General features: G+C 42.0%; 1 protein-coding gene across 14 annotated transcripts in view; it reads left to right on the top strand.

Annotated features, from left to right (window-relative positions):
- Positions 1-26933, top strand: part of PTPRF (protein tyrosine phosphatase receptor type F) — a 398994-nt gene that overhangs the window by 177190 nt on the left and 194871 nt on the right. For all 14 annotated transcript variants that reach the window (XM_057416512.1, XM_057416531.1, XM_057416501.1 and 11 more), the window contains 2 exons: positions 15014-15159; positions 17942-18083. In XM_057416512.1, coding sequence (XP_057272495.1) covers positions 15014-15159; positions 17942-18083 — 288 coding nt within the window. The remainder of the gene's footprint in view (positions 1-15013; positions 15160-17941; positions 18084-26933) is intronic.

Below are 26933 nucleotides of genomic sequence, written 5' to 3'. Positions count from 1 at the left end.
AGCAGAATTCATAGAATCATAGAATCACAGAATAGTTAGGGTTGGAAAGGACCTTAAGATCATCAAGTTCCAACCCCCCTGCATGGGCAGAGACACCTCACCCTAAACCGTATCACCCAAGGCCTCATCCAACCTGGTCTTGAACGCTGCCAGGGATGGAGCATTCACAACTTCCCTGGGCAACCTATTCCAGTGCCTCACCACCCTGACAGGAAAGAATTTCTTCCTTATATCCAATCTAAACTTCCCCTGTTTAAGTTTTAACCCATTACCCCTTGTCCTATCACTACAGTCCCTAATGAAGAGTCCCTCCCCAGCATCCCTATAGGCCCCCTTCAGATACTGGAAGGCTGCTATGAGGTCTCCACACCGCCTTCTCTTCTCCAGGCTGAACAGCCCCAACTTCCTCAGCCTGTCTTCATACAGGAGGTGCTCCAGTCCCCTGATCATCCTCATGGCCCTCCTCTGGACTTGTTCCAACAGTTCCATGTCCTTTTTATGTTGAGGACACCAGAACTGCACACAATACTCCCAAGTGAGGTCTCACGAGAGCAGAGCAGAGGGGCAGGATCACCTCCTTCCACCTGCTGGTCATGCTCCTTTTGATGCATCCCAGGATACAGTTGGCTTTCTGGGCTGCAAGCGCACACTGAAGCTGGCTCATGTTCATTTTCTCATCAACCAACACCCCCAAGTCCTTCTCCGCAGGGCAATTCAAAGAAACCTTGTAAGAATCAACATGCAGTATCTTTCTTTAAGAGGAGATTTTTAGTCTGGCCAAGTCTCATGGTGGTTATGCAAGACAGAAAACATTTTACTGTTCTTAAGAAGGGATTGAAAATGATGTAAGATGTACACTGGGGGAAAAAGAGAAAAGGGGCAGAGGTGGAACGGAACCCCTTTTCAGCTGGAGGATCATGTTAGCATACAAACAAATGGATATAACTGGCAGCAAATAACTTAAAAAACAACAGTCTGTTTTCATGCTGATGTTTCTGTGGCCATCATTTTGTAACAGTTCTCCAGTAGTAAAAGTGTGACTGAAACTCAAACCTATTTTAAGAAGGTGTGTGATCTATTTACAAGAGAAGTTGTGCAGTGCAGCCCTTGTGGGTGACTGGACTCTGCTTTCGAGGGCCCCTTTCGGGTCTCTGTGCCTGTACGTTTTGGTTGTCCCGTGTCACACTTGTTCTCTGACAGGCTCTGGTGATCGGTTGCTGCTGCTTAGTGTTTCTATTTCAAGTTTCTCTTTAATAACAGGGACAGGCTGCAACCCATTTGGTACCCTGTTGGTGTAACTAATTCCAGCTCAGCAAATGGGGAGCCCCCCTTTGATAAACGTTTATTCCTGGAGAGCACAAGTGGAGTTGGCAGGCACCTACCTTCAAGTCAGTCTTTAAAAGATAACATGAAAATCAAAGATTGGTAATAGGCAGGGGATTATTCCTGCATGGGTAATTCTTAAGCAAGATCCATTTGCCTATATGCAGGTATGCTATCCTCACCGTTAGCAGAGCTGAGGGACTAATAAAATTCACTTGAAGCAGGCATAATTAGACAGGCTCTTTTGTCTCATCCCGTTCTTTCTAGCCTGCGTTAGGATTTAGCGATGCACTGCCTTGCAGTAGGTAGGGAAAGCTGCTGCCATTCTTCCAAGCTTCAGATTCTCGTACAGATTTGCGTTTCACCCTGGTGTACGTCCTTCATTAAATATAGTAGGATGTCAGATTCCTGACGTGGAAACAGCATCTTCTTTCTCATGCATGTAAAACCTGAGAAGCACAGTTAGCTCTCACTGAGATACCTTGTCATCCTCTTTGCTAGTATGGATTTTAGTTCAGCAGATTGAGTGTGAAACCGGGTACCTTGGGACTCGGTCAACAGAAGGGGGATGGGTGAGAAAGACTTAGGCACAGCACTCTAAAAGGCAAATCTGTTTTCTGTTATAAATATATCCTATGTAGTCTTCACAAGGAGCTTAAAAGAAGCTGAACCTTGCAGGTTTAACATCTGTGTGTACCTCCCTTAAGCTTGTAGCATGTGATGGTTTTGTCTAGCAGTAAGAATGAAAGTGATGCGGGCAGACTCTAAGTACAGCAAATCTCTAAGCAGCGTATCTGTTTACTGCTCTCGCATGGCACCTGCAGCCTTATATGTATTTGTGAGTCTCAGATTTGGGGCTAAAACTGCTTCCAGGCTACAAAAGTCAGTATAAGCTGGTATGACCAGACCTGTGATCGATTCTCCCCTGATGGGCTTGGTGAATGTATGGCAAGGAGTCAGCGCTGGAACTGCCTCTCACACTTCCTCTCTGTGATTGTGTGGATCTTGTATGAACTTGGGACTTGCTGCTGACATGGGGAGAAATGTGGAAAAAGATGCTGGAGGTCTGGGTTGAGGGGCAGTGCAGAACTGTTTGTGAGTAGGTCATGGCCAAAACATAAAGAACATATTTAAGGATGTAAGAAGGATGTGGACCTGTTGGAGCAAGTCCAAAGGAGGATCACTAAGATGATCAGAGGGCTGGAGCACCTCTCCTAGAGAGGTGATGTGGGATGTGTTCATCTCAACAGAGGCGGCTGTGGGGAGGCCTGATAGCAGCCTTCCAATACCTAAAGAGGGCCTTCAAGAAGGCTGGAGAAGCGGGGCTTTTGTTAAGAGCAAGTAGCGATAGGACAAGGGGAGATAGCTTTAAGCGGAAAGAGAGTAGAATTAGATTAGATGTAAGGAAGACATTCTTTACTGTGATGGTGGTGAGACACTGGCACAGGTTCAGGTTGCCTAGAGAAGCTGTGGCTGCCCCAGCCCTGGCAGCGTTCGAGGCCAGGCTGGACAGGGCTTTGAGCAACCTGGTCTGGTGGAAAGTGTCCCTGCCCCCATGGCAGGAGTGTTGGAACTAGATGATCTCTAAGGTCCTTTCCATCCCAAACACTCCTATGAAGATGCACAGTGAAGGCCACAGCAACTTTTCCCAGCATAGCAAACAATGACTTCTCCGTGTGGTCCACAGCTTTGTGCATTTATTTGCAGCTCTATGCAAAGTAAAAGTTGGTGCAGGTGAAAGGCCCTGGAAAATCAAATCTGGAACCATGCCTGGTAGCTGAATATTTAAGGAGTTTGGAAACAGAGGTTGACCTATTCATCTACACAGAGAAAAGTTATTAATGTGAAAAGAGCTTTTAATTTTATCTGCTAAATTCATAACACAGCAAGGAATGGATGCTAGAAAAATTGAATCAAGAATGCAGCAACCATGGAGGTGATTAATTTTGATGCCTTTCTAGAAGCCATCTCTTGCTGAACCAGGAAGCCTTGGGTGGAGGATGGGACTGGGCACCTCCTGGGATGAAACGCCGGCTCTGTGCACAGAGCAGGGCTGGACTGCAGTGACTGTAAAATTGCAGGCGTCTGGCATGTGTCGCTTCTTCTTTTTGCTGTGGGGTTCAGACACCCAATATTCACATTGGATGGAGTCAGATGTTTTCCACATACATACAGAGCCATTTTGGGAAAACTCGCAGGCAGTTCATGGACAGGAGACAGCAGCTCCTAGAGCTTCCCTGGCTCCATCACTGATTGCACCAAGGTCAGTGTGCAGCTGGGTGCTGTACAGCGTGGCCTTGGCATTCCTTTTTGGTTCTTGTCTTTCTGCTCTGGAAGATCGGAATTGCTCAGCAGCCCTTTGCCAGTGCAGTCCTGCTACCAGGCAGAGGTGGTAGCCCTGGAATCAAAGCTGCTCAAATGGCTTTTGAGCTGCGTGTGGCTTTGTGTCTTTGTTTAGCCACTGCAAAAATACATTGTTAAAGGGACAAAACTCTGCCCAGTAGATCCCAGAAGTGTTGATCAGACTCTCCATCCAGGCTTAGCAAGGAGTCTGATGTGGAGAAAGCCTTTTAATGTGGAAATAGTCTTGTTTCTTGGGGAATTTCAAGAAAGACTGAGCAAGAATTAGTAACTTTTTTTTTTTTTTACACTTGGGAGTATTTAGCTCAGGTACCTGGTTGCCTGATGGAATTTTTTACACTCTGGTAAACATTTAAATGTGGAAATTATATTTCTTGGTTTTCTGCAGACTGTAGTACCGATGCTGCATGATAAAACAGTTGCTACAAATAGGAAAACAAATCAGAAATGCCCGAGTGTGCTCATTATCATTAAGCAAAAAGTTTTCCTCCTCACCAGGTAGATTAGCAGAAGTTTGGTTCATTACAAGGAAGAGGACAGAACGGTGTTCAGCAGCACTAAAATGAAATGCAGGTCTAGGTCCCTTCCTGAGAGCTCAGGATGTTTTTGCTTTAGTAACAGATACTCTGAAGAGATCGCTTACTCTGGCTCCCAGTTCTGTTAAAATCACTGTACTATTCTCTCTGTTGACAAAATGAGGTTTACATTCACTTTTAATTTTTAAAAGCAGGGGAAAAACCTGAGCTTGGCAAAGCCTTTTGAACTGCTGAATCAAGAGCTAGCTGCTTTCAAAGAGGGATTAAAACCTTTTAATCCCTTTATGTAAAAGAATATGGTGTTTAATGTGGTAGGCATGCTGGCAAAATTAATTTTCATGTTTTTTCAAGCACAAGATTTCAATTCTGTCTTTGTTTTCTGGTCCTGCATATCTTACAGATTCTTTACTCTCTGCAATACACTTACTAACTTTGAAGTTTTGACAAATTTTTTGCAAATAGCAAAATGCAGATTTGGAAAGAAAAGTAAGTTCCTAGGAGCATGCACAGCTCTTCCATACTGCCTCGGGCGGCATTGTGATGACTGATTTCAGAGTCCAGTAGTTGGCATTATTATGCTCTTGTCTGATGTACATATTCTGTGCAAAAGAGGAGGCCTGAATTCAGTTGCTGAATATTGTGTATGATTAAACAAATGTTCTATATGTATGCATCTGAAAGCCCTTAAGTGAATGTTGTGTTAATAGTGATAATTGGAGGCAGTCTCCCTGCAATCCTTTCTCAAGCTAAATAAGGGCTAAGGCCAAAGGCCCAAATGTTCAATTGTATTAAACACAGAAGCTGAAAAATTTATTAACTCAGAAAGTGTGTATTACTAAGTTAATTGGAAGTGCCTTTAAGCTATTACCAGGTGGAAATTTGACTTCAGGTTTCAATTTTAAATTAAAGCAAAGCAGAAAACCATTCCGTGAGGCTGCTGGAAGGTCTGCAGTTAGAGCAGCTCTTCTCTGCTCTCCCTTGTTTTTCTACTTTGTATAATACTTGGTATAAATGCTGTGAAGTTAGAGTTGAAAACTAAACCTGTGTATAGGGGTCTGGCTTTTGCCCAAGATACATAGCAAGCTGCACACATGGGTTGTGGGTGCTCTAGGGAAATGTAAAAGCAGAAGAGAGCAAATGAAGATGGGGCTAGTTTTCTGCCTTCTTTTAATCAGTATTCTTCAGTCATATGCAGGACTGCCTAGTGCTTCTTGGCATATTTTTCTTTTTCTAGTTATGTGTTATTTCAGTTATTGGAAGCACTTGTAAGAATGGTGTCAGAGTAGAGAGGTTGAATTATATCCCCGTGTCACCCCCTCCTTTCCTGGCACACAAATAACTTTCGAAAACCCACGGACAAGAGTCAATCACAGCACAGGGATTAGCCAGAGTTAGGGATTTTCTTACTAAGATGTAAACCAGCTCACACTGATAGCCAGCCAGGCACTTTGAGAAAGACATTACAACAGCTTTGAAAAATAAGGAGAAAATTTGCCACCCTGTGCGCAAAATCTGTAGGCATCCTGCAGATACGATATGAAGAGAAAACACCTCCCCGTTGTATTAAAGTCTAAGTTTCCTGCCTAAAACTCTCCGCAAATAAACTGGCACCCAGAATGTTCAGTGCCACTGAGTGACTTGAGCAGCATCCTTCTGTGATGGCTGCCTGAGACAATTCTGTTTCAGTACCATGTCGGTTAATTTTAGGCATTTAAATTCTTTCAACAATTTCCATGATTCATAGACAGAATTAGAAGTTTACTGAAGTGTAATACTATGATGACAGGCTGTTGCTGTAGTTTATTAATATCCAGTAATCGTGGCCTTAACACTTGAGTGAGCAAACGGCTTTTAACCGGCATTTCTGTGGAATAAGTAGGTTTATCCAAATGTTAGCATTTAACAGTGGATACCTGGTTTCTACTGATGAAGGGTTGGTTTATGTATAATTGCCCTAAAGAACACAGGACACATAGGGTTTTAAGATGTTTCTTTAAGAGGAAATTTTCAAATATCCAGTTTTGACTTAAAGACTATTTGATGTTTTGTATCAGATTTAATAAGTATAAATCCTCTATTTGTAAAAGGGATAAGAGGGCTTGGAGATGCCAGTCTAGGTGTGAAGGTTCCTACTTGTGTGTCTACAGACACACCTCAGCCCTGTCCAAGGCTGTGCCTTTAAACTGGGCTTATAGTAAGGAAGGAACTTACAGAAATTGTCAGCACCACCTGTTTGCTGAGATCATGAAGAAGCAGGAATCAAAGATTCTAAGAGTTTCTGGGCTTAAGTCATTTCAAATACCAATAAAATTACACACTTGGCCTACCATGCTACTCCTGCATTCTCCTCAATTAAACTTACTATAGAAAAACAAAGCACAGTGGGTCTTGCCTGCTGAAATGAGTACCTTGTGTCTTAGTTCACAGTATTTCCTGCTAGTGTTTGGGGAAAAGCACAGCCTCTGCTAGATGACTGCTTTTATTACTTTCGTAATGTAATTTTTCCACTGAAAGTTACAAAGGTCATTGAACATGTTAAAAGACCTACTTCTTAGAGTTTTGTATATTAATCATTCACTTTATTCGATTTGATTTTGTACAGACTCAGAAAATACCTTTGAGTAACTTTATGGAAGTCAGGAGATGAAGGTGAAGAGAAATGCAGCTTGCTTTGAGATAATGTTTGTAGATTTGATTATCACGGACAGCCACTCTTGAAGCTGGAAAAGTCAACCACTGAAATTGGATTGAAATAGCAAAATCATTTGTCCTAGCAGTTGGGAATCTCTTAAGCATTAAAACCTAATAACAATAAGGTGATAAAACAAGAGAGGAGGATGTGCAGGTAACATTAGGTAACCTGTAATTCAGAGTAATCTGAGGAATGTGTTGAATTTGGAATGCTGTTTCCTGTGATTGGGACTCAGTTAAGTGTTTTTTAAAGTGGTTGGGAGAGAGGGTTATGATCCATTTGCTGGATAAAAAGAAAATTGTGTATATATCTGAGCATGCAATACCCCGCTATATATTTGCATTTATTTAATAAGTACCTTGCACCAAGCAATAAAGGACAAAAATTTCATTTACAGAGTGCTGACATCTTAGTGAAATAAGTCCAAAATAGGAAAAATAAGGAATGAATTAGCACTGTGATCACTGAGACTCACTGATGGCTTCAGTAAGCTGCTGTTAAAGAAAACTTATTTCAAGGCTCAAACAGGCTCTTCCTTCCTGTGTATTATACAAGAATTAAAAATGTAAGTTTGAAAAATTGTATGTTGCCAAACAGTATTCTTGATAATCACAAAGGGAAGGAACCACATTTAAAAGATGGCGGGTATAGTGAAAGGAACCCATAAGGATATTAAACATAAGGATAGGTGGAGAGCCCACTGGCTTGCCTTCTGCCCTGCAACAGATGCTTAGGAGAAAACTTGCAGATTAGGTTTTACTAGAGTATCTCTCCAGTAGACATCCATCCATATACAGATATCAGTTATCCAAGATCATAAAGGAAACAGAGAAATACCTTTGCTGTAAATGTTAGAATGGGCCACCTCTGTCTTCTAGACCACCTTATTTCTACTTCAAAGTCATCTGTGAACCTGAGAAAGTCTGTGTCATTATTTGTTTCTTCCCAGTGTTACAACAACTGAGCCACATCATCATTTTTCGCGTATTTGTCCTGACAGCAGCCATGTGAGAACAGCAGGCAAGTTTTACAGTGGAAGGTGAGGCACATTTGTGCCTTGGCATATGTGACAGGGAAGGTTAAAGGCAGGGATTTAAACCTGAATTTCACAATTTCCAGGCTCAAAGAACTATTCCAGTTATCTTTTTTGTGCTTGTACCAATAACTTCTTTTAATTCATTTAGCCCAGGCACCTAAATAAGGTTACCCATGTATGCCTATTGTATGTGCTTATCTAGTTCATCTTGTATCACAACTGTAATTTTTTTTCCTTCACAAAGGAGACTATATTCAGTCTTAATTTAGCCAAGTCATAAAAGCTTTCAGATAAAAATACAAGCTCCCCTACCCTACAACGCCAGTCTTATTTTTGGCTGCCCTTCTATTTAGAACAGTGGGCACTTGTAGCATGAGGACAGAGATATTTTTCTTCCAAATCTGTCACAGCAGGTGAGTGTTCATAGAACACTTAATTGCAGACATGTGTTTAATAATTCATTTTTCTCAAACCTGTGTGCAACTCTTTGGAAAAAAATAGCATCTACAAGAGCAGGAGGAGCAGTATGTTTGTCAGGTTCTGAATTAAAATTTTTGGATGAGGTATGTTTGATGTGGCTGCTAAATACTCAAAAAGCATCAGGATTCAATTTAATTTTCTCATTTATTTTAAGAAACCATCTAATGATGGGTATTTGAAATAAAACAAGTTAATATTTGGGTATATGAAGCATATTTATGTTGGCATATATTATGTTTCAGCCACTTGAAATTTTTGGCTCTTAGAGAATTACAAGGAAGCATCTTTTATGTGCCTATTGTGTGCTTAATGTGTCGCCAGATACAAGGATCTGTGCTAAATATGCATGATCTAGCATCATTTTTCAAGGCTATGGCTGGTTTTCAGCTCAGGTAATGCAGATCATATGTCACTTCTCAGAAGCTACAGTTCACGTAAGAGACACCTTGCCAGGTTAGAGGGAGGATACACCTCTGTGCCTCAGCCTGGAAGGCAGTCTGGCAAAAGAGACTTATCTCCTTGGGAAGGTCCTTTGGGTTCAGTGAAAAATTGCACAGCCTAAAACCAGCAGATATGATGAAGTAACTCTGAACTGTTCTGGTAAAGAGAGGAAATCCTGAAAAAGTGAACTGAAATGTTACTATACTGCTACAAATGTTTGGTGGGGCAAATTTTAAAATAGCTGCCACAATGGTTTTCTAACAATTGTTTCACAATGAGCAAATTGTCTAGAATAGAGAACAGGAGTGATTTTTATATATAAATGTGGGTGAAGGAGGTGCATCTTCATTGTTGCCCTGCAGGAAGACCATCAGTGGCTCTCCAATGGACAGGAGTTTCTGCCTCTGAGGGCTTCGGGCTCCCAAACCCATTACACTTGCTTTTGCTGGGGAGGGCAGACAACAGCCTTACTGATCACTGCATACCTAACTTGACTCCTTGTACTTCTCTCTCTGCCTTTCTGCACCCATGTTCTTGTGGATCTCTTAAAATGTAATTTGAAGGAGCATTTCTTCTGAAAACACTACACATCCTAGCTCAGCCCAGGACTCTGCATGAGCTTCCTGCTGTTTTCCAGTATAGTGAAGTAGACTCACGTGCGCCTGAATCTCTGTTAGCACCTCTTCCACACCGTGAGGCCCTTCTTGTGATTCACTTTATAGGATTATCGAGGAATGTGTGCTTGCTCAGCAGGTGACTTTCTCAACACTACCGACTATGAAAGGAAAGTCCTTTTCTTCTGAAATGTTGGTCTGGGGTTTTTTAGGGGTATTGTGGTTTGTTCTTTTTTTAAGTTCTTCAATGGAGAGCATGTCTGAGCAAGTTGTTATTTTTCAGCCCCCAGCCAAAGAAGATGAAGCCTGCTTCCTTCTCTTGTAAGAAAATGCTCTTTTTCATGGTCTTCCTTCTCAAAGCTGTGTTGTTCCCATAAGCTCCCTAGAATAATTTAGTTTTGAGCAAAGACCAAACAGGGAAAATTTCAGCCAAGAAGGTGAAAGTTTTCCCATTCTCCTGCCTGAAGCTTACGAGTGAGTAGAAATTATGATAGCAGTAATTTCCACTCCTGGTGTACTGGGAACTTGGGTTATGAAGTGAGGAGCAAAAATTAGTTTAAGGGCGAGAACTGAATGTGCTCCAGGGATCTGACACTGAGCAGAGAGGCTAGAGAGGGAGAGGCTGGAGCTGGACTTGGATTTATCAAATTTATCAGGTGATAAATACACCAGCCTGGAGATGTTACTCCACGCGATGGAGTAAGCAGAGGTGGGCATGATGGGCACCCAGCCATCTGGCACCTCTCCCTGCTGTCATCCAAGACTTGCTCGTGAGGGTCTTTCTTGAGCTGGTATTTCACAGATTTGTCTTTGGAATACAATGGCTGGTTTGGGTTTGTTCCCCCCCCCCCCCCCTTTTTTTATACTTTTAGTAAAAAAATGTCTTCAGCTTTGCCTGGTCCTTAGGTCATCAGGGAAAGATCAGGATTTCACTGTGAAAGACACTTCGGTTCCTTGTATTTATCTGTAGTTTGTTTGAACAGCGAACAGCTTAAAACTTGGTATGTTCATAATTTTCTGTGGAGACTCTGGTCATTTCGAGTTTAAGAAGATGAGAAAGACCACAACTAGGCTACAGATTAAATACTGTATTTTCTGATTGCGTTTCTAAGGCTACCCTGAGAGTACAAATGCTCAAAACAGGTTAAAAAAAGGCTGTTTGTACCATCACCTGGCCCTATCTGTGGGGGTTACAACTGCCCTTTGGAGGTAACTAGTGATATGTCCCGCCACAGCTTCCTCCTGGCAGTAGAGCTGCAGAGATGTTGGTTGTCTAGTCCACTTAACATGCATTTTCCACAGACACCAAGATTTTCACGGATGATCTGTTGCACTTCTGTTAGCTCTCAGCGAGATAAGTTTTGGGATTTGCTGTAACAGTTACCAATCAGTATAAAAATATGTATACTCATGCCTGACTCTATTGTCCAGGGGCCAGAACTCAGGATTTTAGGTTTGCTTAATTAGTACTATCCTTCCATTTCAGAACTTAAGGGCATACAAATGTTTAAACTGTGTTTGCAGAAATACACTTTCCCAGACCATGTGAGGATTTGGTTTATATATATATATCTGGCATACTTTTCTCACCCTTCTCAGTGGATTAAATGGTTTCCAGAAATCAGAGTTGATGAATTAGATGTGCAGGGGGAAAAGATTTATTGCAACAATGTAAATTCAAGGCAGCAGAGGGTTTTATTTTTGTTTTACTGGAGGTGAACATTGTTTCCTCTTGTTCTGTTTTTTTTTTTTAGATTATTGAACTTTTTTTTTTTTTAACTTTTATTTAGAATGTACAAAACGTAAGTCCTCGGTGTATGAGCTGGGGAATAAGTATACAGTGAGAGATATAATTGCATTGTATTCTTCAAGGACAGAAGTTTTTGGATTCTGCTGTATTTCTCACCTGAAAAATTTACACTATTTTACTAAGATCACAGGGTAAATAACAGAAAATCAAAAAAACAAATCAACTGCCAAAATGCAATACAAGACCTCAGCTCAGCACGCTGCATAGCAAAGCAGTCAATCACACTGCAATCACTAGCAGCCTGAACAGTAAATTAACATTTCACTGGAATAGATGAGAGGTGAATAAACACAGATATATGTAAATATAAACTAAGTAGAAATAGACATGATTATAGATGAGTAAATACATGAAATCAGCATCAGTTAAGCAAGCACACTTAATAATTATTTGCTGTTCAGCTGTTCCTGTCAGGACAATGTGCCAAAGACTGCAGACAGCAGCCGACATGTCTTAAAAAGCATTTTCTGGGGTTTGAGCTACTTTTATTTTGTGCAGTCCTGGGGCTCCCTTCACCACCGATGGTAAAATTATAGAATTATAGAACAGTTAGGGTTGGAAAGGACCTTAAGATCATCTAGTTCCAACCCCCCTGCCATGGGCAGGGACACCTCACATTAAACCATGCCACCCAAGGCTTCGTCCAGCCTGGCCTTGAGCACTGCCAGGGATGGAGCATTCGCAGCCTCCCTGGGCAACCCATTCCAGTGCCTCACCACCCTAACAGTAAAGAACTTCTTCCTTATATCTAATCTAAACTTCCCCTGTTTAAGTTTTAACCCGTTACCCCTTGTCCTGTCACTACAGTCCCTAATGAAGAGTCCCTTCCCAGCATCCCTATAGGCCCCCTTCAGATACTGGAAGGCTGCTATGAGGTCTCCATGCAGCCTTCTCTTCTCCAGGCTGAACAGCCCCAACTTCCTCAGCCTGTCTTCATACGGGAGGTGCTCCAGTCCCCTGATCATCCTCATGGCCCTCCTCTGGACTTGTTCCAACAGTTCCATGTCCTTTTTATGTTGAGGACACCAGAACTGTACACAATACTGCAATTCAGTACACCTGTGTGTGATTCATTTCTGTAGTCAGGCCAGGTCTGTGATATTCCTTCACAGACCCTGTTGAGGATAGAGCACATGTATCCGCTTAGATGTGGACAGTTCTGACTTTGGTAGGTCCATCATCTGCAAAGAGCTTTTGGAAGTAAAGCTGAGCAAGCAGCAGTAGTAGAGGTGCAGGCCTACAGCTTAGTGTCTCAGCTATGACCTCCACATCACCACCAACCATCAGGGTTGGCATGTCCCCTGGTGCCTGTGGTCCATGTGGGTGGTTGGTGGGCTCCCTAGCAGGCTGTCCAGCTGCCTCAGCAGTGGCATGCCGCCCGCCCCTATCTGCAAACATGTCCTCAGCTAGTAGTTGCTTCTCTGTGTGATGCAACTGGTCTGACCTTCACTCTAAAGCTGTGGTGGGCTGACCTTGGCCAGCTGCCCACCCAGTTGAAGGGAAATACCTGCTCCACCATCTCCATGGGCTGCAAGGGAGTCTCTGCTTGGGCACCCAGTCCTTCTCCTCCTCCTTCTGACCTGGGTGCTCACAGGGCTGTTTCTCACAGTTTTTACCTCACTTCTCACTGCTGCGAGGCATTTTCCCTTTTCTTAAACCTCTTACCACAGAAGCACTGCCATGACAAGTGTGGCTGTGCCCTGATGTGGCGCCATTTTGGAACTGGCTATGTCCAGCACAGGGCAGCCCTGACTTCTCCTCACAGAAACACTCCTGCAGCTCACCCCAACACCCCATACAGATGCAGTGTGTGCAAAGCAAGAAGCATCCTGGGCCCTCAGCAGTCTCCCTGGTCTCATCCACACATGTTGTAGTAGGCCTGAAACTGGCCTCTGGTCTTCGTCAAAAGCAGCAATTGGAGGTTGTCGCTTGGTCGAGCTGCCATGTGTGTTGTCACATTGTGCCATGCAAGTAGGGACAGCGGGATCTACGTAAGATGTTAGTGTAGGCTAAACCAGAAGGTGGAACTGGGATAAGGAGATAGCAAAGTCTTCGGAGATTGCTGTGTAAGGGCAAAGTTGCACTCCGCAGTTTCAGGTGCATGTGCCAGCTTGCAGATGCTGAGGTAGAGGTGCCATCTTCCACAGTGTCTTCCAGCTCTGTCTGATCCTGCCATGAGCCATTGTGCTCCCTACAAAAAAAAAAAGTGGCTTTTTGCCAGGTTAGTGACAAAATCTGCACCACAGAGGCTCTGGTAACCCTGGAGCTGCTTTTTAGGGGCTTGGGCATCAGTATCTGGAGGCAGAGAAGGGAGGTGAGGTGCAGAGACCTCTTTAGTAGTTTCAAGCTGCCAGACTGTCCCAGCTCTAACTTGCAACTGCACTCTTAGGATTTTAATCTCTTAAACATTAGGAAGATGCATTTAAAGATTGTCTTCTTTTGGCATAGCTGAAAATGTATCCCTCCTGGATGAGGGAAACTCAGCCCTCAGTTTATGAGAAGCTTAGTGTTTAAAGCACCTGGGCTTACAAGTGTCATCCCCCTTTCTCTCAAGGACATACTCATGGATGTGTCCAGAACATGGAGATGTGGAACCACCACCAGCTTCACTGGAAATACTGGTTCAGTGTCTTGGGGTTGAACAGGTTTTTGTTCCACTCCTTTCTACATCCCAGCAGTTGTTTCTTCCCCATTTACAGCTCAGGTTCATCTTTGAGGGGGTCAGTCAGAACTGTGTTTGAAACATGACCTTAGTGCACTGAATGACATCATAGGTGGATTCTGCTAACTCCCTCTGAGGAGTTATATGTTTTAGTGCCTAATAGGGATACAAGGCTATCAAACACTTCTCACATGGACAGAGTAGTGTTTCAAAGTGATCCTTTGATCACAGATTGCAAAGTTTTCTTGTACAGCAAGAGCAAAAGAAAAGTACAAACATTCCATCTGGATGCCAGGTTTTATCCATCCAAGCCTGTCAGGTAAATCCAGAAGATGTAAAGATGCAACTGTATTTTCATGAAACTTTTATTGATTATTAAAATGTCACATGATTCCTCTCCCCCTGTATTTGTATCTTTTTCATTTCTTGTTGAGACTTCCAGGCCTGAATGTCACTTTGGTTTCATTGCTTTCACTTTAATTAGTCTCTCACCAAGCACAGGCCAGCCTGTGCAAGTTTCCAGATACTTACAGACCAGAATTTTTATGTCACTCCACATATAAAATGAAATTCAAGGGTGTTATTTGTACGCTTAAAACCGTATCTGTTAATTTTTATGAACGGCTTAACAGCTTTCAGGAAAACTAATGGCAACGTATGGCAGATTTTGTAGGTTTGGTGTCTCAGCTGTTGGGTAATTTCCAATGCTATGACCATGTTATAAACCTGCAAAAATCCATTTATTAAAAAAAATAAACCGTAAAAATGGTTCCAAATTGTCATATACCTGAAAGAATGCCCAGGGGGCTGGGGGGGAGCCCTGTGTTGCCCTCATTTACAGTCAAGCCAGATGGACTTCATTCATGTCAGGAAAAAGAGGTACTCAAGCAGAAACTGTGCTTGTCATATTGCAGTCTGCGCTGAATTTCTGTGGCTGAGGTCATTCAACCTGGATTTGTAGTAGGAGCACCAATTGTCTCATAATTTAGATTAACATGACACGTTCCATGTATATCTGATGTTGTATCCTCATGGGGGTGATTTGGTTATTTTTCTAGGCAAGCCAACGTTTATGAAAGCTCCTGAAGATCAGATTGGGATTTCTGGAGGAGTGGCCTCTTTTGTGTGTCAGGCAACAGGAGAGCCCAAACCTCGTATCACATGGATGAAGAAGGGGAAGAAAGTCAGTTCTCAGCGGTTTGAGGTAATTGCAAAACAAAAATATGAATTTGGTAATCAAACCTAATGCTTGTGGGTCTTAATTACACAATAATCATCATTGTAACTTGGATATCTCTGCATCACTGCAGTGCAGAGTCTAGAGCTTTAGAGTAAAGTCAGTTTCCTTCCCTGCAACAATGCAATCTGTAGTGTAGTGCGGGTATTGTCTTGTGAGCTTGATGCTTGAAGCACATGCTTAAGACATCCTTCTTCAAATGGGACACTGGGGCTTACAACTGGATGGCAGATAAGAGTTGGATCTAGCAGTAAATTTTGATTTTCATTGTCAAAATTGATAAGGCACCCCAGTGGAATTCAAAAGTGGGATGCAGAAATGCTATTGAAAGGCTTTCTAAGTGATATCTACTGCCATCTCTCCAACAAATGTGCTTGGAAGGGGAATGGTGAAGTAATCCTGAAGGGTGACTTGACATCCCTGTGAACTGAAGTCTGAAAGAGAGGAAGAGGGAAGAGCAGGTGTAAGAAATGCTTTTGAAAAAGGGTCCAATTTGGTCCATATTTTAAATAGCAGATACATTTTCACTGACTTTCTCCACCTTTTTCTCCACTTTCCTTTTTTGGATTGGGCTCTTTTCTCTAAAAATGTCCTTGGGAATGTGACCCTTCTACCATTCTGTTGCCTTTCCTCTAATCCCCTGTCTTTTTGATGGTTTTGCTTTTCTCACCAGAGCACAAGATGACTTTGCTGCACAGAATGGATTGATTAAATTCACCAATTTTAATCATGATTTTGTGTGTGAGCAGGAAACCTCAATTAATCAATTTTAGTCTTGTTTTACATTGTTTTTTTTTCCCTAATAAAGGTTACATTTTGTTGTATAGTAATCATTTAAACAATCTATTTTTTTAGTAGCTGTAACCTTTATAGTGAATTCGGTACTTACTGTGGCTGATGGGAGGGCTATGTCATATATACATTCATATGAGCAATTTCATACCTTTATTCACATTAGTTTTGATCTATAGGCATTTTTATGGGATATTTTATTAGATAGTGAATAATATCTTTTATTTTTTGGTAGATTACTATTAATTTTAGCTCATTACTAAGCTAGTCTTTATTTGGAGGTGTCCTGGTTTTGGCTGGGATAGAGTTAATTTTCTTCCTAGTAGCTGGGAGGAAAATTGGAGTTAACTTTACAGGAAGAAGAAAAAAGCAACAAAACAAATTTGATGAACACATAGTAAGTTATTACACAAAAGGTGTATCTATTGCTAACAAATGAACAGCATTTTGGTCTCAGTGTCTATGAAGTCCTTAGTAGCTGTAGCTCCCTTCCTTTCACACAAAGTGTTTGTTCAAAGGATAGTAAGGGCAAAAGAGCTTTTCTGTTGTTCCATCTCTTTGCTTTCTAGTCCTTATCACTGAAGTGATTTCACTGTTGCCTCTGACTTTGTCTTGGTTTAAAATTTGGCAGTAGCCCTGTCTTGTGTAAAGGTTATAGGAAGTTCAGCATTTTGTCACAGTTTTATATTTAATTTAAAATTGAGTATTAAAAAAATAATAATCCCTTAAAACATACTATGGTGACGTTCATGTTTCTCTGTCTTTCTCTCTCTTTCTCTGCTTAACCTCAAATTAGGGTTTTTTTTTCAGGCTGTTCCTGTTACTTAGAATAGAAGGACTGTTCTTTCCAGCCTGAGGAATACCAGATTTTCCATGGTCTTGATTACCTTTTGATTTCTAAATATTTCTCCTGTCACTGCAGAGTCTTGTGTTGCACATTATTCTTCTCCTTCCTATTTTTACTCATGTGGTCTTTATGCTGTTTAGGAGAAGGACTCCTAAACAGGGTCTTGAGAACAGGGTGAAGGTTTTGCATGTGGGTAATGCAGGTCCTAGGCTGGCTTACATGTGCCTGGAACAAAATATAGCTTAGTCTCTTCATCTCCCCCTGCAGTTCCCAAGTGACAGGAGGGGGGCTTGTGCCTTTCCCTCATGCTGTCACCATCTGCAGTTCAGTTAATATTTCTAACTTTTGCTGTGCTCAGTAATAAGAGAAGGATGAGTTTGGCATTAACAATGGCCTGAGGCTGTGCCTTCCTGTTAAAGAACGCTGTATAGTTTCCAGCTGCAAACTGACAAATACCTCTTTCTTCCATGTAGAAGTTAGAGAAATACATGTTACAGCGTAGCAGGATAGATGGAAAGGCAATGATTTATTAAGGACTTAATTTATTATGCTGAGGAAGGAATTGTAATTACATCATTGTTGATTATGCCAGAGTTGTAAAGTACCTGATGCTGAAGGACATTAAAAGCCCTTACTTTCTGCCGGTGTTAGCATGCACTGTAAGTGCTCAAGGTTTTATTCTAGCTTAGTTACTATTTTCCTGATAATCCCGCAAGAGTATATCATTCTGCTCTTCCATCAAGGTGAAAGTTGGCACTAAATTGCTGTCAGTGTGATTAGTAAAACCATTAGTACAAATATGGCTCAGATGCTTTAAATCATCAGATCCACATCTTTATTACCAGGGTGATAATTTGTCAACCTTAATTGACTCATAAAGAACCTCATTGGATCCTCATTTGTTCTGGCCTCCTCAGAGGACAAATATGTTCTTGACTCTGAAATTTTTGCATTTCTGGACATGGAACACTTGACTAATTGCATGGTATTTATTAGCTTACAGGGCTTGTTTTGGTTTAGTTTCTGTTTTTTAACCCCTGGATTGTGTTGACTTTAGGTTTTTGTTGGAGAAGATATCAGTAAAGCAGTGCTTTCTTTTCAATGTTAAAGGTTATAGAGTTTGATGATGGATCAGGATCAGTTCTGCGGATACAGCCCCTGCGTGTTCATCGAGATGAAGCTATCTACGAGTGCACAGCAACCAACAGTGTTGGGGAGATAAACACGAGTGCCAAATTAACAGTGTTAGAAGGTAAGTGGGAAGTTTTTTCATGCCTTAGGTGACAGAAGACATGGCTTTGGCTTTGGTAGCTACCTTTTGGTTTGGTGCTTTTAAATGACCTGGTGATATTTTAGATTGGTTTGGAAAAGCTGTGTTCTTTCTGTATCATTTGCTGTAATTTCACCCAGTGTTAGAAACTAAGACTTCTGAGGCAATCATGAAAGGATTTCAGATTCTGAACTTTCTTTCAAGTGTTTTAGTTGTATTGTTTGATTGGGATGTGTCATTTCTAACTTGGAAGGCTAGCTACAGAAGCACTTGTATACTTTTCTCATCTGTCTGCTTTGATATAATAACACATCTTCAGGGTATCTAAGAATTGTATCTGACAGTCATAAACTTAATCTGTGTTGCTACACCTTCTGGATTAAATCAGCACTGTTCTTGAACAGATTTTCAGGTTACTCTTCATATTTTGAGTTTGATGTGGCATTTAGGTCAGTTTGCTTTTTGCAGTAGTCACAACTTGTTATTCTGTTTCTTCTGTTAAAGGATAGATTTTGATCCTTGTCCACTATATGGGCAGGCTTTATTTTGCTTGCTGTGTTATTTCCTCTCAATGGCATTTTTTGTGGAAGGGCAGTATATTAGATACAAAAAGGATTGTGATGAGTCGATGGGGTTGTTTTTTTTCTTATATTAGATTGTCAAATTTATTGTCTGCTTTTAAGGAAATCGGTTTTTTTTCAGCTCATCAATGTTTTGTTTTATTTGTTCATATATAGGATTTTGTAACTGTGCTGAGATGTTCTGAATCTGGGGCATTTGGCTGAGTGGATTCTTTCTTATTTTAATTGCATTTACTAAGACAAGCAGGAAAAGTATTAGGCAAATTGCTTCGCGTATATGGAGTGATGTAGAAACTTTTGAATAATGAAGAAAGCTAGACGGGAAAGTGTTTGTTGTTGTATGATTTTTGAACCAGAGGTGACTGGTTATCCCAGTGATGAGTGTGCAAGCCATACATGACGAGCTACCTGTTGTCCCTTGTTCTCCCACCCCCATTTATAGCATAAAGGTAATCTTATTTTCCTCTCTGCTCTGTGACAAAGGGTACAAACAACTGTAGCGTGCTCAGACACTATGGTGATTTGAATCACAGAAATCATTCACTACTTGATATGATCGTGTATCTTGTTTCTGGAGGTGGGGCATCTTAAAGAATCAGCTTGCTCTTCAATAGTAGTATTACTACAAATGGGGTAACAAATGCTATAGACTTGAAAATTATTGGGGGAGAAATCACATTCTTTTTGTTACTTCTTGCCTTTGCAGTCATGTATGTGAGTGCATAAAGCTCAGTGGAGATCTTTCAGCAGTTTATGTGCAGATCTGCATTTAAATGCTTCTTGCAACTGGATTTTTGTGACAGTACTGGAATACCCAACCACGCATTCAGGCACATTCCTGTTTCCTTTGCTTGCAGTTGCCTTTATGTATCTCAGATATGTATGCATATGCACACACACACTAATAATTTATTTGCTCTGTGTTAAATGTTCAAAGGCCCACAGAGACATGCATTGCATGAAGGAGCACAACAGTATTTCTTAGCTCCATGGTGCTCCTGATGCTTTCCTGATGAGGTAAAACTCTCAGACCACAACATTAACAGGGAAAGTTAGAAAAAGCCAGAGACAGGAAAAGACACACGTGCACACAAGTGAAGAGCTGCAGAGGCAACAGTCTCTACCAGTCAGGCACAGAGCCTGTGTCTCTATTTGGAGATGTCCTTTAATCAGGGGTAATGCTAGTTTAACATGATCCCATAAGGTTAAAAATGATATGCAGGCTGGGGGCTGTGTTTTCCTCTCTAACTGAAGAGTATCGACCCCTTGCTGAGCACTCTTGTAATGGGCAAAATTAAGAAACATTTGCAGTATAACAGTTTGTATGTGCTCATGCATATAGAGCTGTGAGCTTGATTACCAAGGATGAAGAGCTACTTGTGCCTCTTACGTTGGCTTAACTGATGGAGATGAGTTCTGTTATGATGTATCTGTATTTCAGAAAAAACATATTTCTCTTTTCTGAGACTTTCTATGGACAGATGTGTATTATTTTTTTTTCAGTCATGCTGTCTTATTGTTCTGTGCTGTCTGCCTTAGGTTGTGCTGTTTCTGCATTTTGGGAGTGTGAATTTTTTTTTTAGTAATAATGTTTCTTTGCTTACTTGTTGGCAAAGCAGATATTGTAACTCAGTGCCCTGTTTGTGGTTGCGTTTAGTCTCAATGGCCTCCAAAATGTAGTGGTAAGTGCCCCACCTTCCTCAAAGCATCACTTTCCTAACATTAATTTTTAGACGTATTTGAAAATGACACATTTCACATGGAACCCTTAATACCTTCAAGGCTGTCAACTAGGACTGGATTTTCCCTGTGCTTCTGGGGTTAAAATAATTTCTGTAGTTGCTCTCAGGTGGCAGTTTGACTGATGCAGACATTCTGCAATTCCTCTCAAGAATTTGACTAATGCAGTGGTCCCTGGTGCATGACAAAGCTCTGTCATAGATGTCCTTATGATTACATGCTGCTAAATACACAGCATGTATTGATTTTTGCATTAAAAATCCTTTGTAACAGTAAGTTTTAATACTTCTTCACAATTTGCTCTTTAGCACATAGGCCTTAAGATTAAATCCAGAAGTTGTAGTCAGGGTTTAGCAGGCTGTTATTAGATGTCTTTGTAGCTAACTAATCTGGAGCTTTATTTTATTCAGATTTCTGCAATGTTTTACAGATCAGAGGCAGATAATCCTTTCTAATTGCCAACTTACTCCATTCTGAATATTAAGAGAAAAGCACAAGTCCAGTCTCCTGGAGGAACTGGGTATTCTCACATTAGTGAATCTCTTTCAACAGTTTGGTTCCCTACTACCCTTTCATTCTCTGCTCCCATGTCTCTCATTTTTCCCTTCTAACTGCAAGTCCTGTTGTGACCAAACTGCGTATACTTAGTGTAACTGGAAATTATATCTCCTGTTGATAGCAGGAGAAATAGACGTGCATATACCTTCTCATTTCTCCTGGGTAGCTGATAAGCTGAATTATGTATGAGTCATACTGAACATTTCTATCTTTTTTCCAATTATGACCTGAGGCAGCACAGAAGTACGTACATTCCTGCCTGCCTGGCAGAGGAGGAAAGCAGCACAGAGAGAGGAGGGCTAGAATCAATAAGCTGACACGCATTCCCAAGAAAGGCCTTGGGGACAGTTAGTGGCGCTAACAAATTAATAAATATATTATTCAGTGGTAATGTTGAGAATTACAGAGCTTTTTAAATAGGGAGATAATATGAAAAGTGACTAGGAAGGATGCCAGCGTGGAAGAACGTGGCAGCAGGCTGATTTCAGGAGTGTCTATGTGGCGTTCTTCCACAAAACTCCTTCTGGGTTCAGCTGTATGAGGAAAGGTGATGATAACAGTGTTTGTCTCTAGCTGCCTGTGGACCAAAGTATATCTTCAGTCTGTGGTTTCCAGCAAGCTCCACCCAACAGGAAGACAGGGAAAATTAGTGCCAAAACCAAAAGAGTCTTCAGGGGGCAGAGGGAGGAGTACATGGATTCTCTGTGAAAGGAAGAAGGCTCAAACACAATGTGTATTACCAGTCCCTTCTCCCAGGACTTTCATAGACTAACAGAATTACAGAATGGTTTGGATTGGAAGGGATTTAAGAGATCATGTAGTTCCAGCCCCCCTGCCATGGGCCAGGACACTTTCCACTATACCAGGTTACTCAAGCCCCATCCAACCTGGCCTTGAACACTGCCAGGGATGGGGCAGCGACAGCGTCTCTGGACAGCCGGTGCCAGTGTCTCACAACCCTCATAACAAAGAATTTTTTTCTAATATCTAATCTAAATCTACCCACTTTCAGTTTAAAGCCATTCCCCTTGTCCTGTCACTACTTGCTTGGTTACAGGTTTTGATTTCCAGAACTGGGAAACTACATAATTGTAACTTGTCCTTTAATGCTCTGGAAGCAGTCTTATTTCATTCCTCCATAATCCAGAGCATATAGTCATAGCCAAGTGGCACTGAATATATTCAGTTTCATTTTCCTTTGTTTTTAAGTAGGTTAGATGAAAATGAAAATACCATGTCCAATTTCCATTTCCAGCACAGATCTGTGCAAATCCCCTATGCCCCTTTCCCGAACTCCTAATCATGTGGCATGTAGTTATCTGCCTGGAGAGGCTGCCAGGCTCCACAGGAGAGCAGCTCCCGGTAAAGAGGACAGACAGAAGAGCTGGTAAAGGGTTGCTTGCACACTGCTTTTCAGTCTCAAGGTAACCCAGCAAGTTAAATTTCACTGGCTGGCTTTGTGCTGGCAGAACTCGGGGAAGTGCAGCTAGAAGGAGGTGCAGCAGGAGGGCCAGGAGACCTCCTTGGATGGATAAGGAGCTGCTGAGGAAAATTCAAATGAAAAAAGAGGCTTATAAAAGCTGGAAGCAAGGCCAGGTGGCCTGGGAAAAAGTACAGGGATGTTGTCCGGGAAGCTAGGGAACAGGTTAGGAAACTAAGGCCCAGTTAGAATTAAACTTGGCTAGGGATGTTAGGAATAACAGGAAGGGATTCTGTAAGTACATAGCAAATAAAAAACAGACTAGGGACAATGTAGGCCCCCTCCGGAAGCTCTCGGGAGAACTGGCTACACAGGATTTGGAGAAGGCTGAGGTTCTGAATGACTTCTTTGCCTCGGTCTTTGCTGGCAAGGGCTCTGACAGCACCACCCAAGTCTTGGAAAGTAGACGCAGGGACTGTGAGAATGAAGACCTTGTGCCCACTGTAGGAGAGGAACTGGTTTGAGACCATCTTAAAAACCTGAATGTACACAAGACCATGGGACCTGAATCAATCCATCCGTGGGTCCTGAAGGAGCTGGCGAATGGAGTTGCTAAGCCACTGGCCATCATATTTGAGAAATCATGACAGTCAGGTGAAGTTCCCGACGACTGGAAAAAGGGAAATATAACCTCCATTTTCAAGAAGGGGAAAATGGATGGCCCAGGGAATTACAGACCAGTCAGTGTCACCTCTGTGCCTGGCAAAATCTTGGAGCAGGTTCTCCTGGAAGGCATGCTAAGGCACATGAAAATCAACAAGGTGCTTGGTGACAGCCAGCATGGCTTCATTAAGGGGAAATCCTGCCTGTCCAATTTGGTGGCCTTCTATGGTGGGGCTAAGGAACTGATGGACAGGGGTAGAGCAGTTAATGTCATCTATCTGGACTTGTGCAAAGCGTTCGACACTGTTCCACACAACATCCTTGTCTCTAAATTGGAGAGACATCAATTTGATGGATGGACCACTCAGTGGATAAAGAACTGGCTGGATGGCCGCACACAAAGAGTTGTGGTCAATGGCTCAATGTCCAGCTGGAGACCAGTAACGAGTGGGGTCCCTCAGGGATCGGTGTTGGGACCGGTCTTGTTCAACATCTTTGTTGCTGACATGGACAGTGGGATTGAGTGCGCCCTCAGCAAGTTTGCCAATGACACCAAGCTGTGTGGTTCGGTTGATAATGCTGGAGGGAAGGAATGCCATCCAGAGGGACCTTCACACACTTGTGAGGTGGGCTGATGCCAACCTCATGAGGTTTAACCATGCCAAGTGCAAGGTCCTACACCTGGGTCGGAGCAATCCCAGGCACAGCTACAGAGAAGAGATTCAGAGCAGCCCTGCAGAGAAGGACTTGGGGGTGCTGGTCGATGAGAAAATGAACATGAGCCGGCTTCAGTGTGCGCTTGCAGCCCAGAAAGCCAACCGTATCCTGGGCTGTATCAAGAGGAGCGTGACCAGCAGGTCAAAGGAGGTGATCCTGCCCCTCTACTCTGCTCTTGTGAGACCCCACCTGGAGTATTGTGTGCAGTTCTGGTGTCCTCAACATAAAAAGGACATGGAACTGTTGGAACAAGTCCAGAGAAGGGCCACGAGGATGATCAGGGGACTGAAGCACCTCCTGTATGAAGACAGGCTGAGAAAGTTGGGGCTGTTCAGCCTGGAGAAGAGAAGGCTGCTTGGAGACCTCATAGCAGCCTTCCGGTATCTGAAGGGGGCCTATAGGGATGCTGGAGAGGGACTCTTCATTAGGGTCTGTAGTGAAAGGACAAGGGGTAATGGGTTAAATCTTAAACAGTGGAAGTTTAGATTGGATATAAGGAAGAAATTCTTTCCTGTAAGGGTGATGAGGCACTGGAATGGGTTGCCCAGGGAAGTCGTGAATGCTCCATCCCTGGCAGCATTCAAGGCCATGTTGGACGAGGCCTTGGGTGATATGATTTAGTGTGAGGTGTCCCTGCCCATGGTAGGGGTTTGGAACTAGATGATCTTAAGGTCTTTTGGAACCCTAACTATTCTATGATTCTAAGTCTTGGTGTGCTTCAGTGAAGCCCTGGAAAGTTCCCCAGTGTGCAGCAGTTGTCTCAGGGTGGAAAGCACCTCCACCTTATCGTAATTTGCTGTTTACTGAACCATGTCATGAGCTTAATTTCATTCACCATCTGCCAGCTGCATTCCAGTTCCTGGGGTTACCCTGTTTGAAATGCTGTAAATGATAAAGCATTTGACTTTTACAAATGATTTCTGCAGAGAACTGGATCTCAGAAGGCTTCAAATAATATTCCTTTTTTGTAAACACTCTTCTGAAAGTGATTTTTGTTACTGCAGTAGTAAACAGAAGTTAGTTATGCTTAATCCTTGTTTATGTTTGGTTAGTTCCAAAAGATCAGTAAGATCATTGTACTTTGTTTCATGTTTGTCTGCATTGTATTTGCATCTTTTTGCCAAGAAGAATTTCTAGCAATGTGTTATACAATTGAAAGAATTATAGAAGGGAAATGGAATCCATTTCCATATGCTCACTCTGATCGTGTAAATGAATTAAGGCTTCCCATACCCTGCTGCTGCTCCTGGGATTGGTAGTATTCTCTTCATGTTTCTGATTAGCAGAGGACAGGTCTTTCCTCTACATGTTTCATGTCCTGTTGTAACTTCCTTTGGTCTCTCCTTGGCAAGAAAGACTGTTTTGGTGGCAGAGGTCCTACTCCTGTTCTTTGCTCTCTACACAAGCAATCCAAATAGTAATTTTCTTTCTGTATGAGGCAGGCAGTTAATGGACCTCTGTAACTATTGCATTTCCAAGAGCTGCAGCACAGTGATCCTCTGCATGCTTCCCTGCTTAGGGAAACTTCCTAAAATACAGTGATACACAGAGAAATGAAGATGTCTTGAGTGTGTTTGCTTTGCACTGGATTATGGCATGTCCCATGCTTGTTAGAACGGGAAACATTAAGCCAATTACTCACGGTGGCCTCGTTGAGAAATTTCGATTGTCACCTGAAAGAATGTAAATCCGAGCTCATGTGGACTTAAGCTCTTAAGGTATAAATGGTGTTCACAAGGAAAGAGTATGTTGCGCTGCTTGACCACAGGTTGCCTGGTGTTGGTCTGGTAACTCAATTTAGGAGCTTTGTCATCATGCTGACAAATCTGGTCATTTCTCAGGTACCGAACAGTGGCTAAAAGAATCCTAGAAGTTCAAGGGGAAAGAGGTTGTCTCTTGGTGCCATAGCATGCATAACATTGAGCAGAACTAGTGATCTGTTCAATTAGACCAAGAAAATTTACAGAGACTGTTTCATTTGTATCCCTTACGTCCTATGCTTTCAATACCTAGGCTGCCAGTGTATCTGAAGAGCTATTTTAGCTATTTAATTTTTGTCTCTGTAGAGCACCTGTTACCTCAATCCAGGTGTGAAATTCCTGGTTCTCTTCATTTTATTTATTTACTCTCAAAACTTGGATTCAATATGAATGTTAGTCCTACTCTTAAAGTTTATTTTTTATAATATTTAACAAGAAAGACTTTCTTGGCTGTGAATAAGAGTCAAAGAAATAATTTTCTCAGGTGAAGAAAAGTTTTAAATGTTGTTGGTCTGTCCTCCAAACGGGAGAGTCAGCAGATCTTTAGAACATATCAGACCCAAATGCCATAATTTCCATTTCTTATCTCCGTTTAAATGATTAACTAATGGCACATAACCACATAATGTATCTGTGATAGTGAGTTCCAACAGGAGACTGCCATGCGCTAAGGTTAACATCCAGGTTCATTCCACAAGTTTATGAAGCAAGAAATACAACCTTTGAAAAGTTTTTTCTGAAATACCACATAGTTCATGCCAAGCTGAACCCTTCGGAGTTGTGCATTCCCATAAAACTTGTGTCTGAAAAGATACTGACCTCTTGATCTTGGGAACATTTTTCTTTTTACAGCAAGCAGCTGTTTCTGCATATTGCCTCTCAAATGAGGTCATGTGAGATTACATCTGTAACAGGATGGGATGTTGTCACATTCTTATCAGCAAGCTAATGGCGTCAATGATATTGCAACACCCAAAGGCAGCACCTGTGATTCAGGAAGGACTTGCCAGCTAAAACCAAGGGAGGTTAAGTGGCAAGCAAACAAGAAGGAAGTATATTCTACAGAATTCTACAAAAGCTCTAACAGGGGATTCATATCTCCAAGTACTAGTAGCTTGAAGTTGTAAATGCGCAGTTGTAGTAGTAATATGTCCTGTAGAAAGAGCTCCCTGTCTCTATTCAAAGTTTATTCAGCAGTTGGTAAGCGCTGACTTTGGTACTGGAAATCATGTTCAGCTAAGGATTTTTGTCACTAATAACAGTTGTGTCCTTTCTGTTTGCTCCGTTTCTTAAATCCCTCATGAAGATATTCAGAAATGTGGATGCTCATTCAGAGCCTTGTGGCAAACTCCTGGTAACTTCTCCTCGTTACAAAAATTGATAATTGGGCATT

This window comes from Pezoporus wallicus, unplaced genomic scaffold (assembly GCF_028554395.1).
Source record: "Pezoporus wallicus isolate ANWC-B61680 ecotype Strahan unplaced genomic scaffold, APGP_CSIRO_Pwel_v1 contig_5908, whole genome shotgun sequence".
NCBI classification, from domain to species: Eukaryota; Metazoa; Chordata; class Aves; order Psittaciformes; family Psittacidae; genus Pezoporus; species Pezoporus wallicus.
Note: the sequence above shows the minus strand (reverse complement) of the source record. Positions and strands in the feature narration are given on the sequence as shown.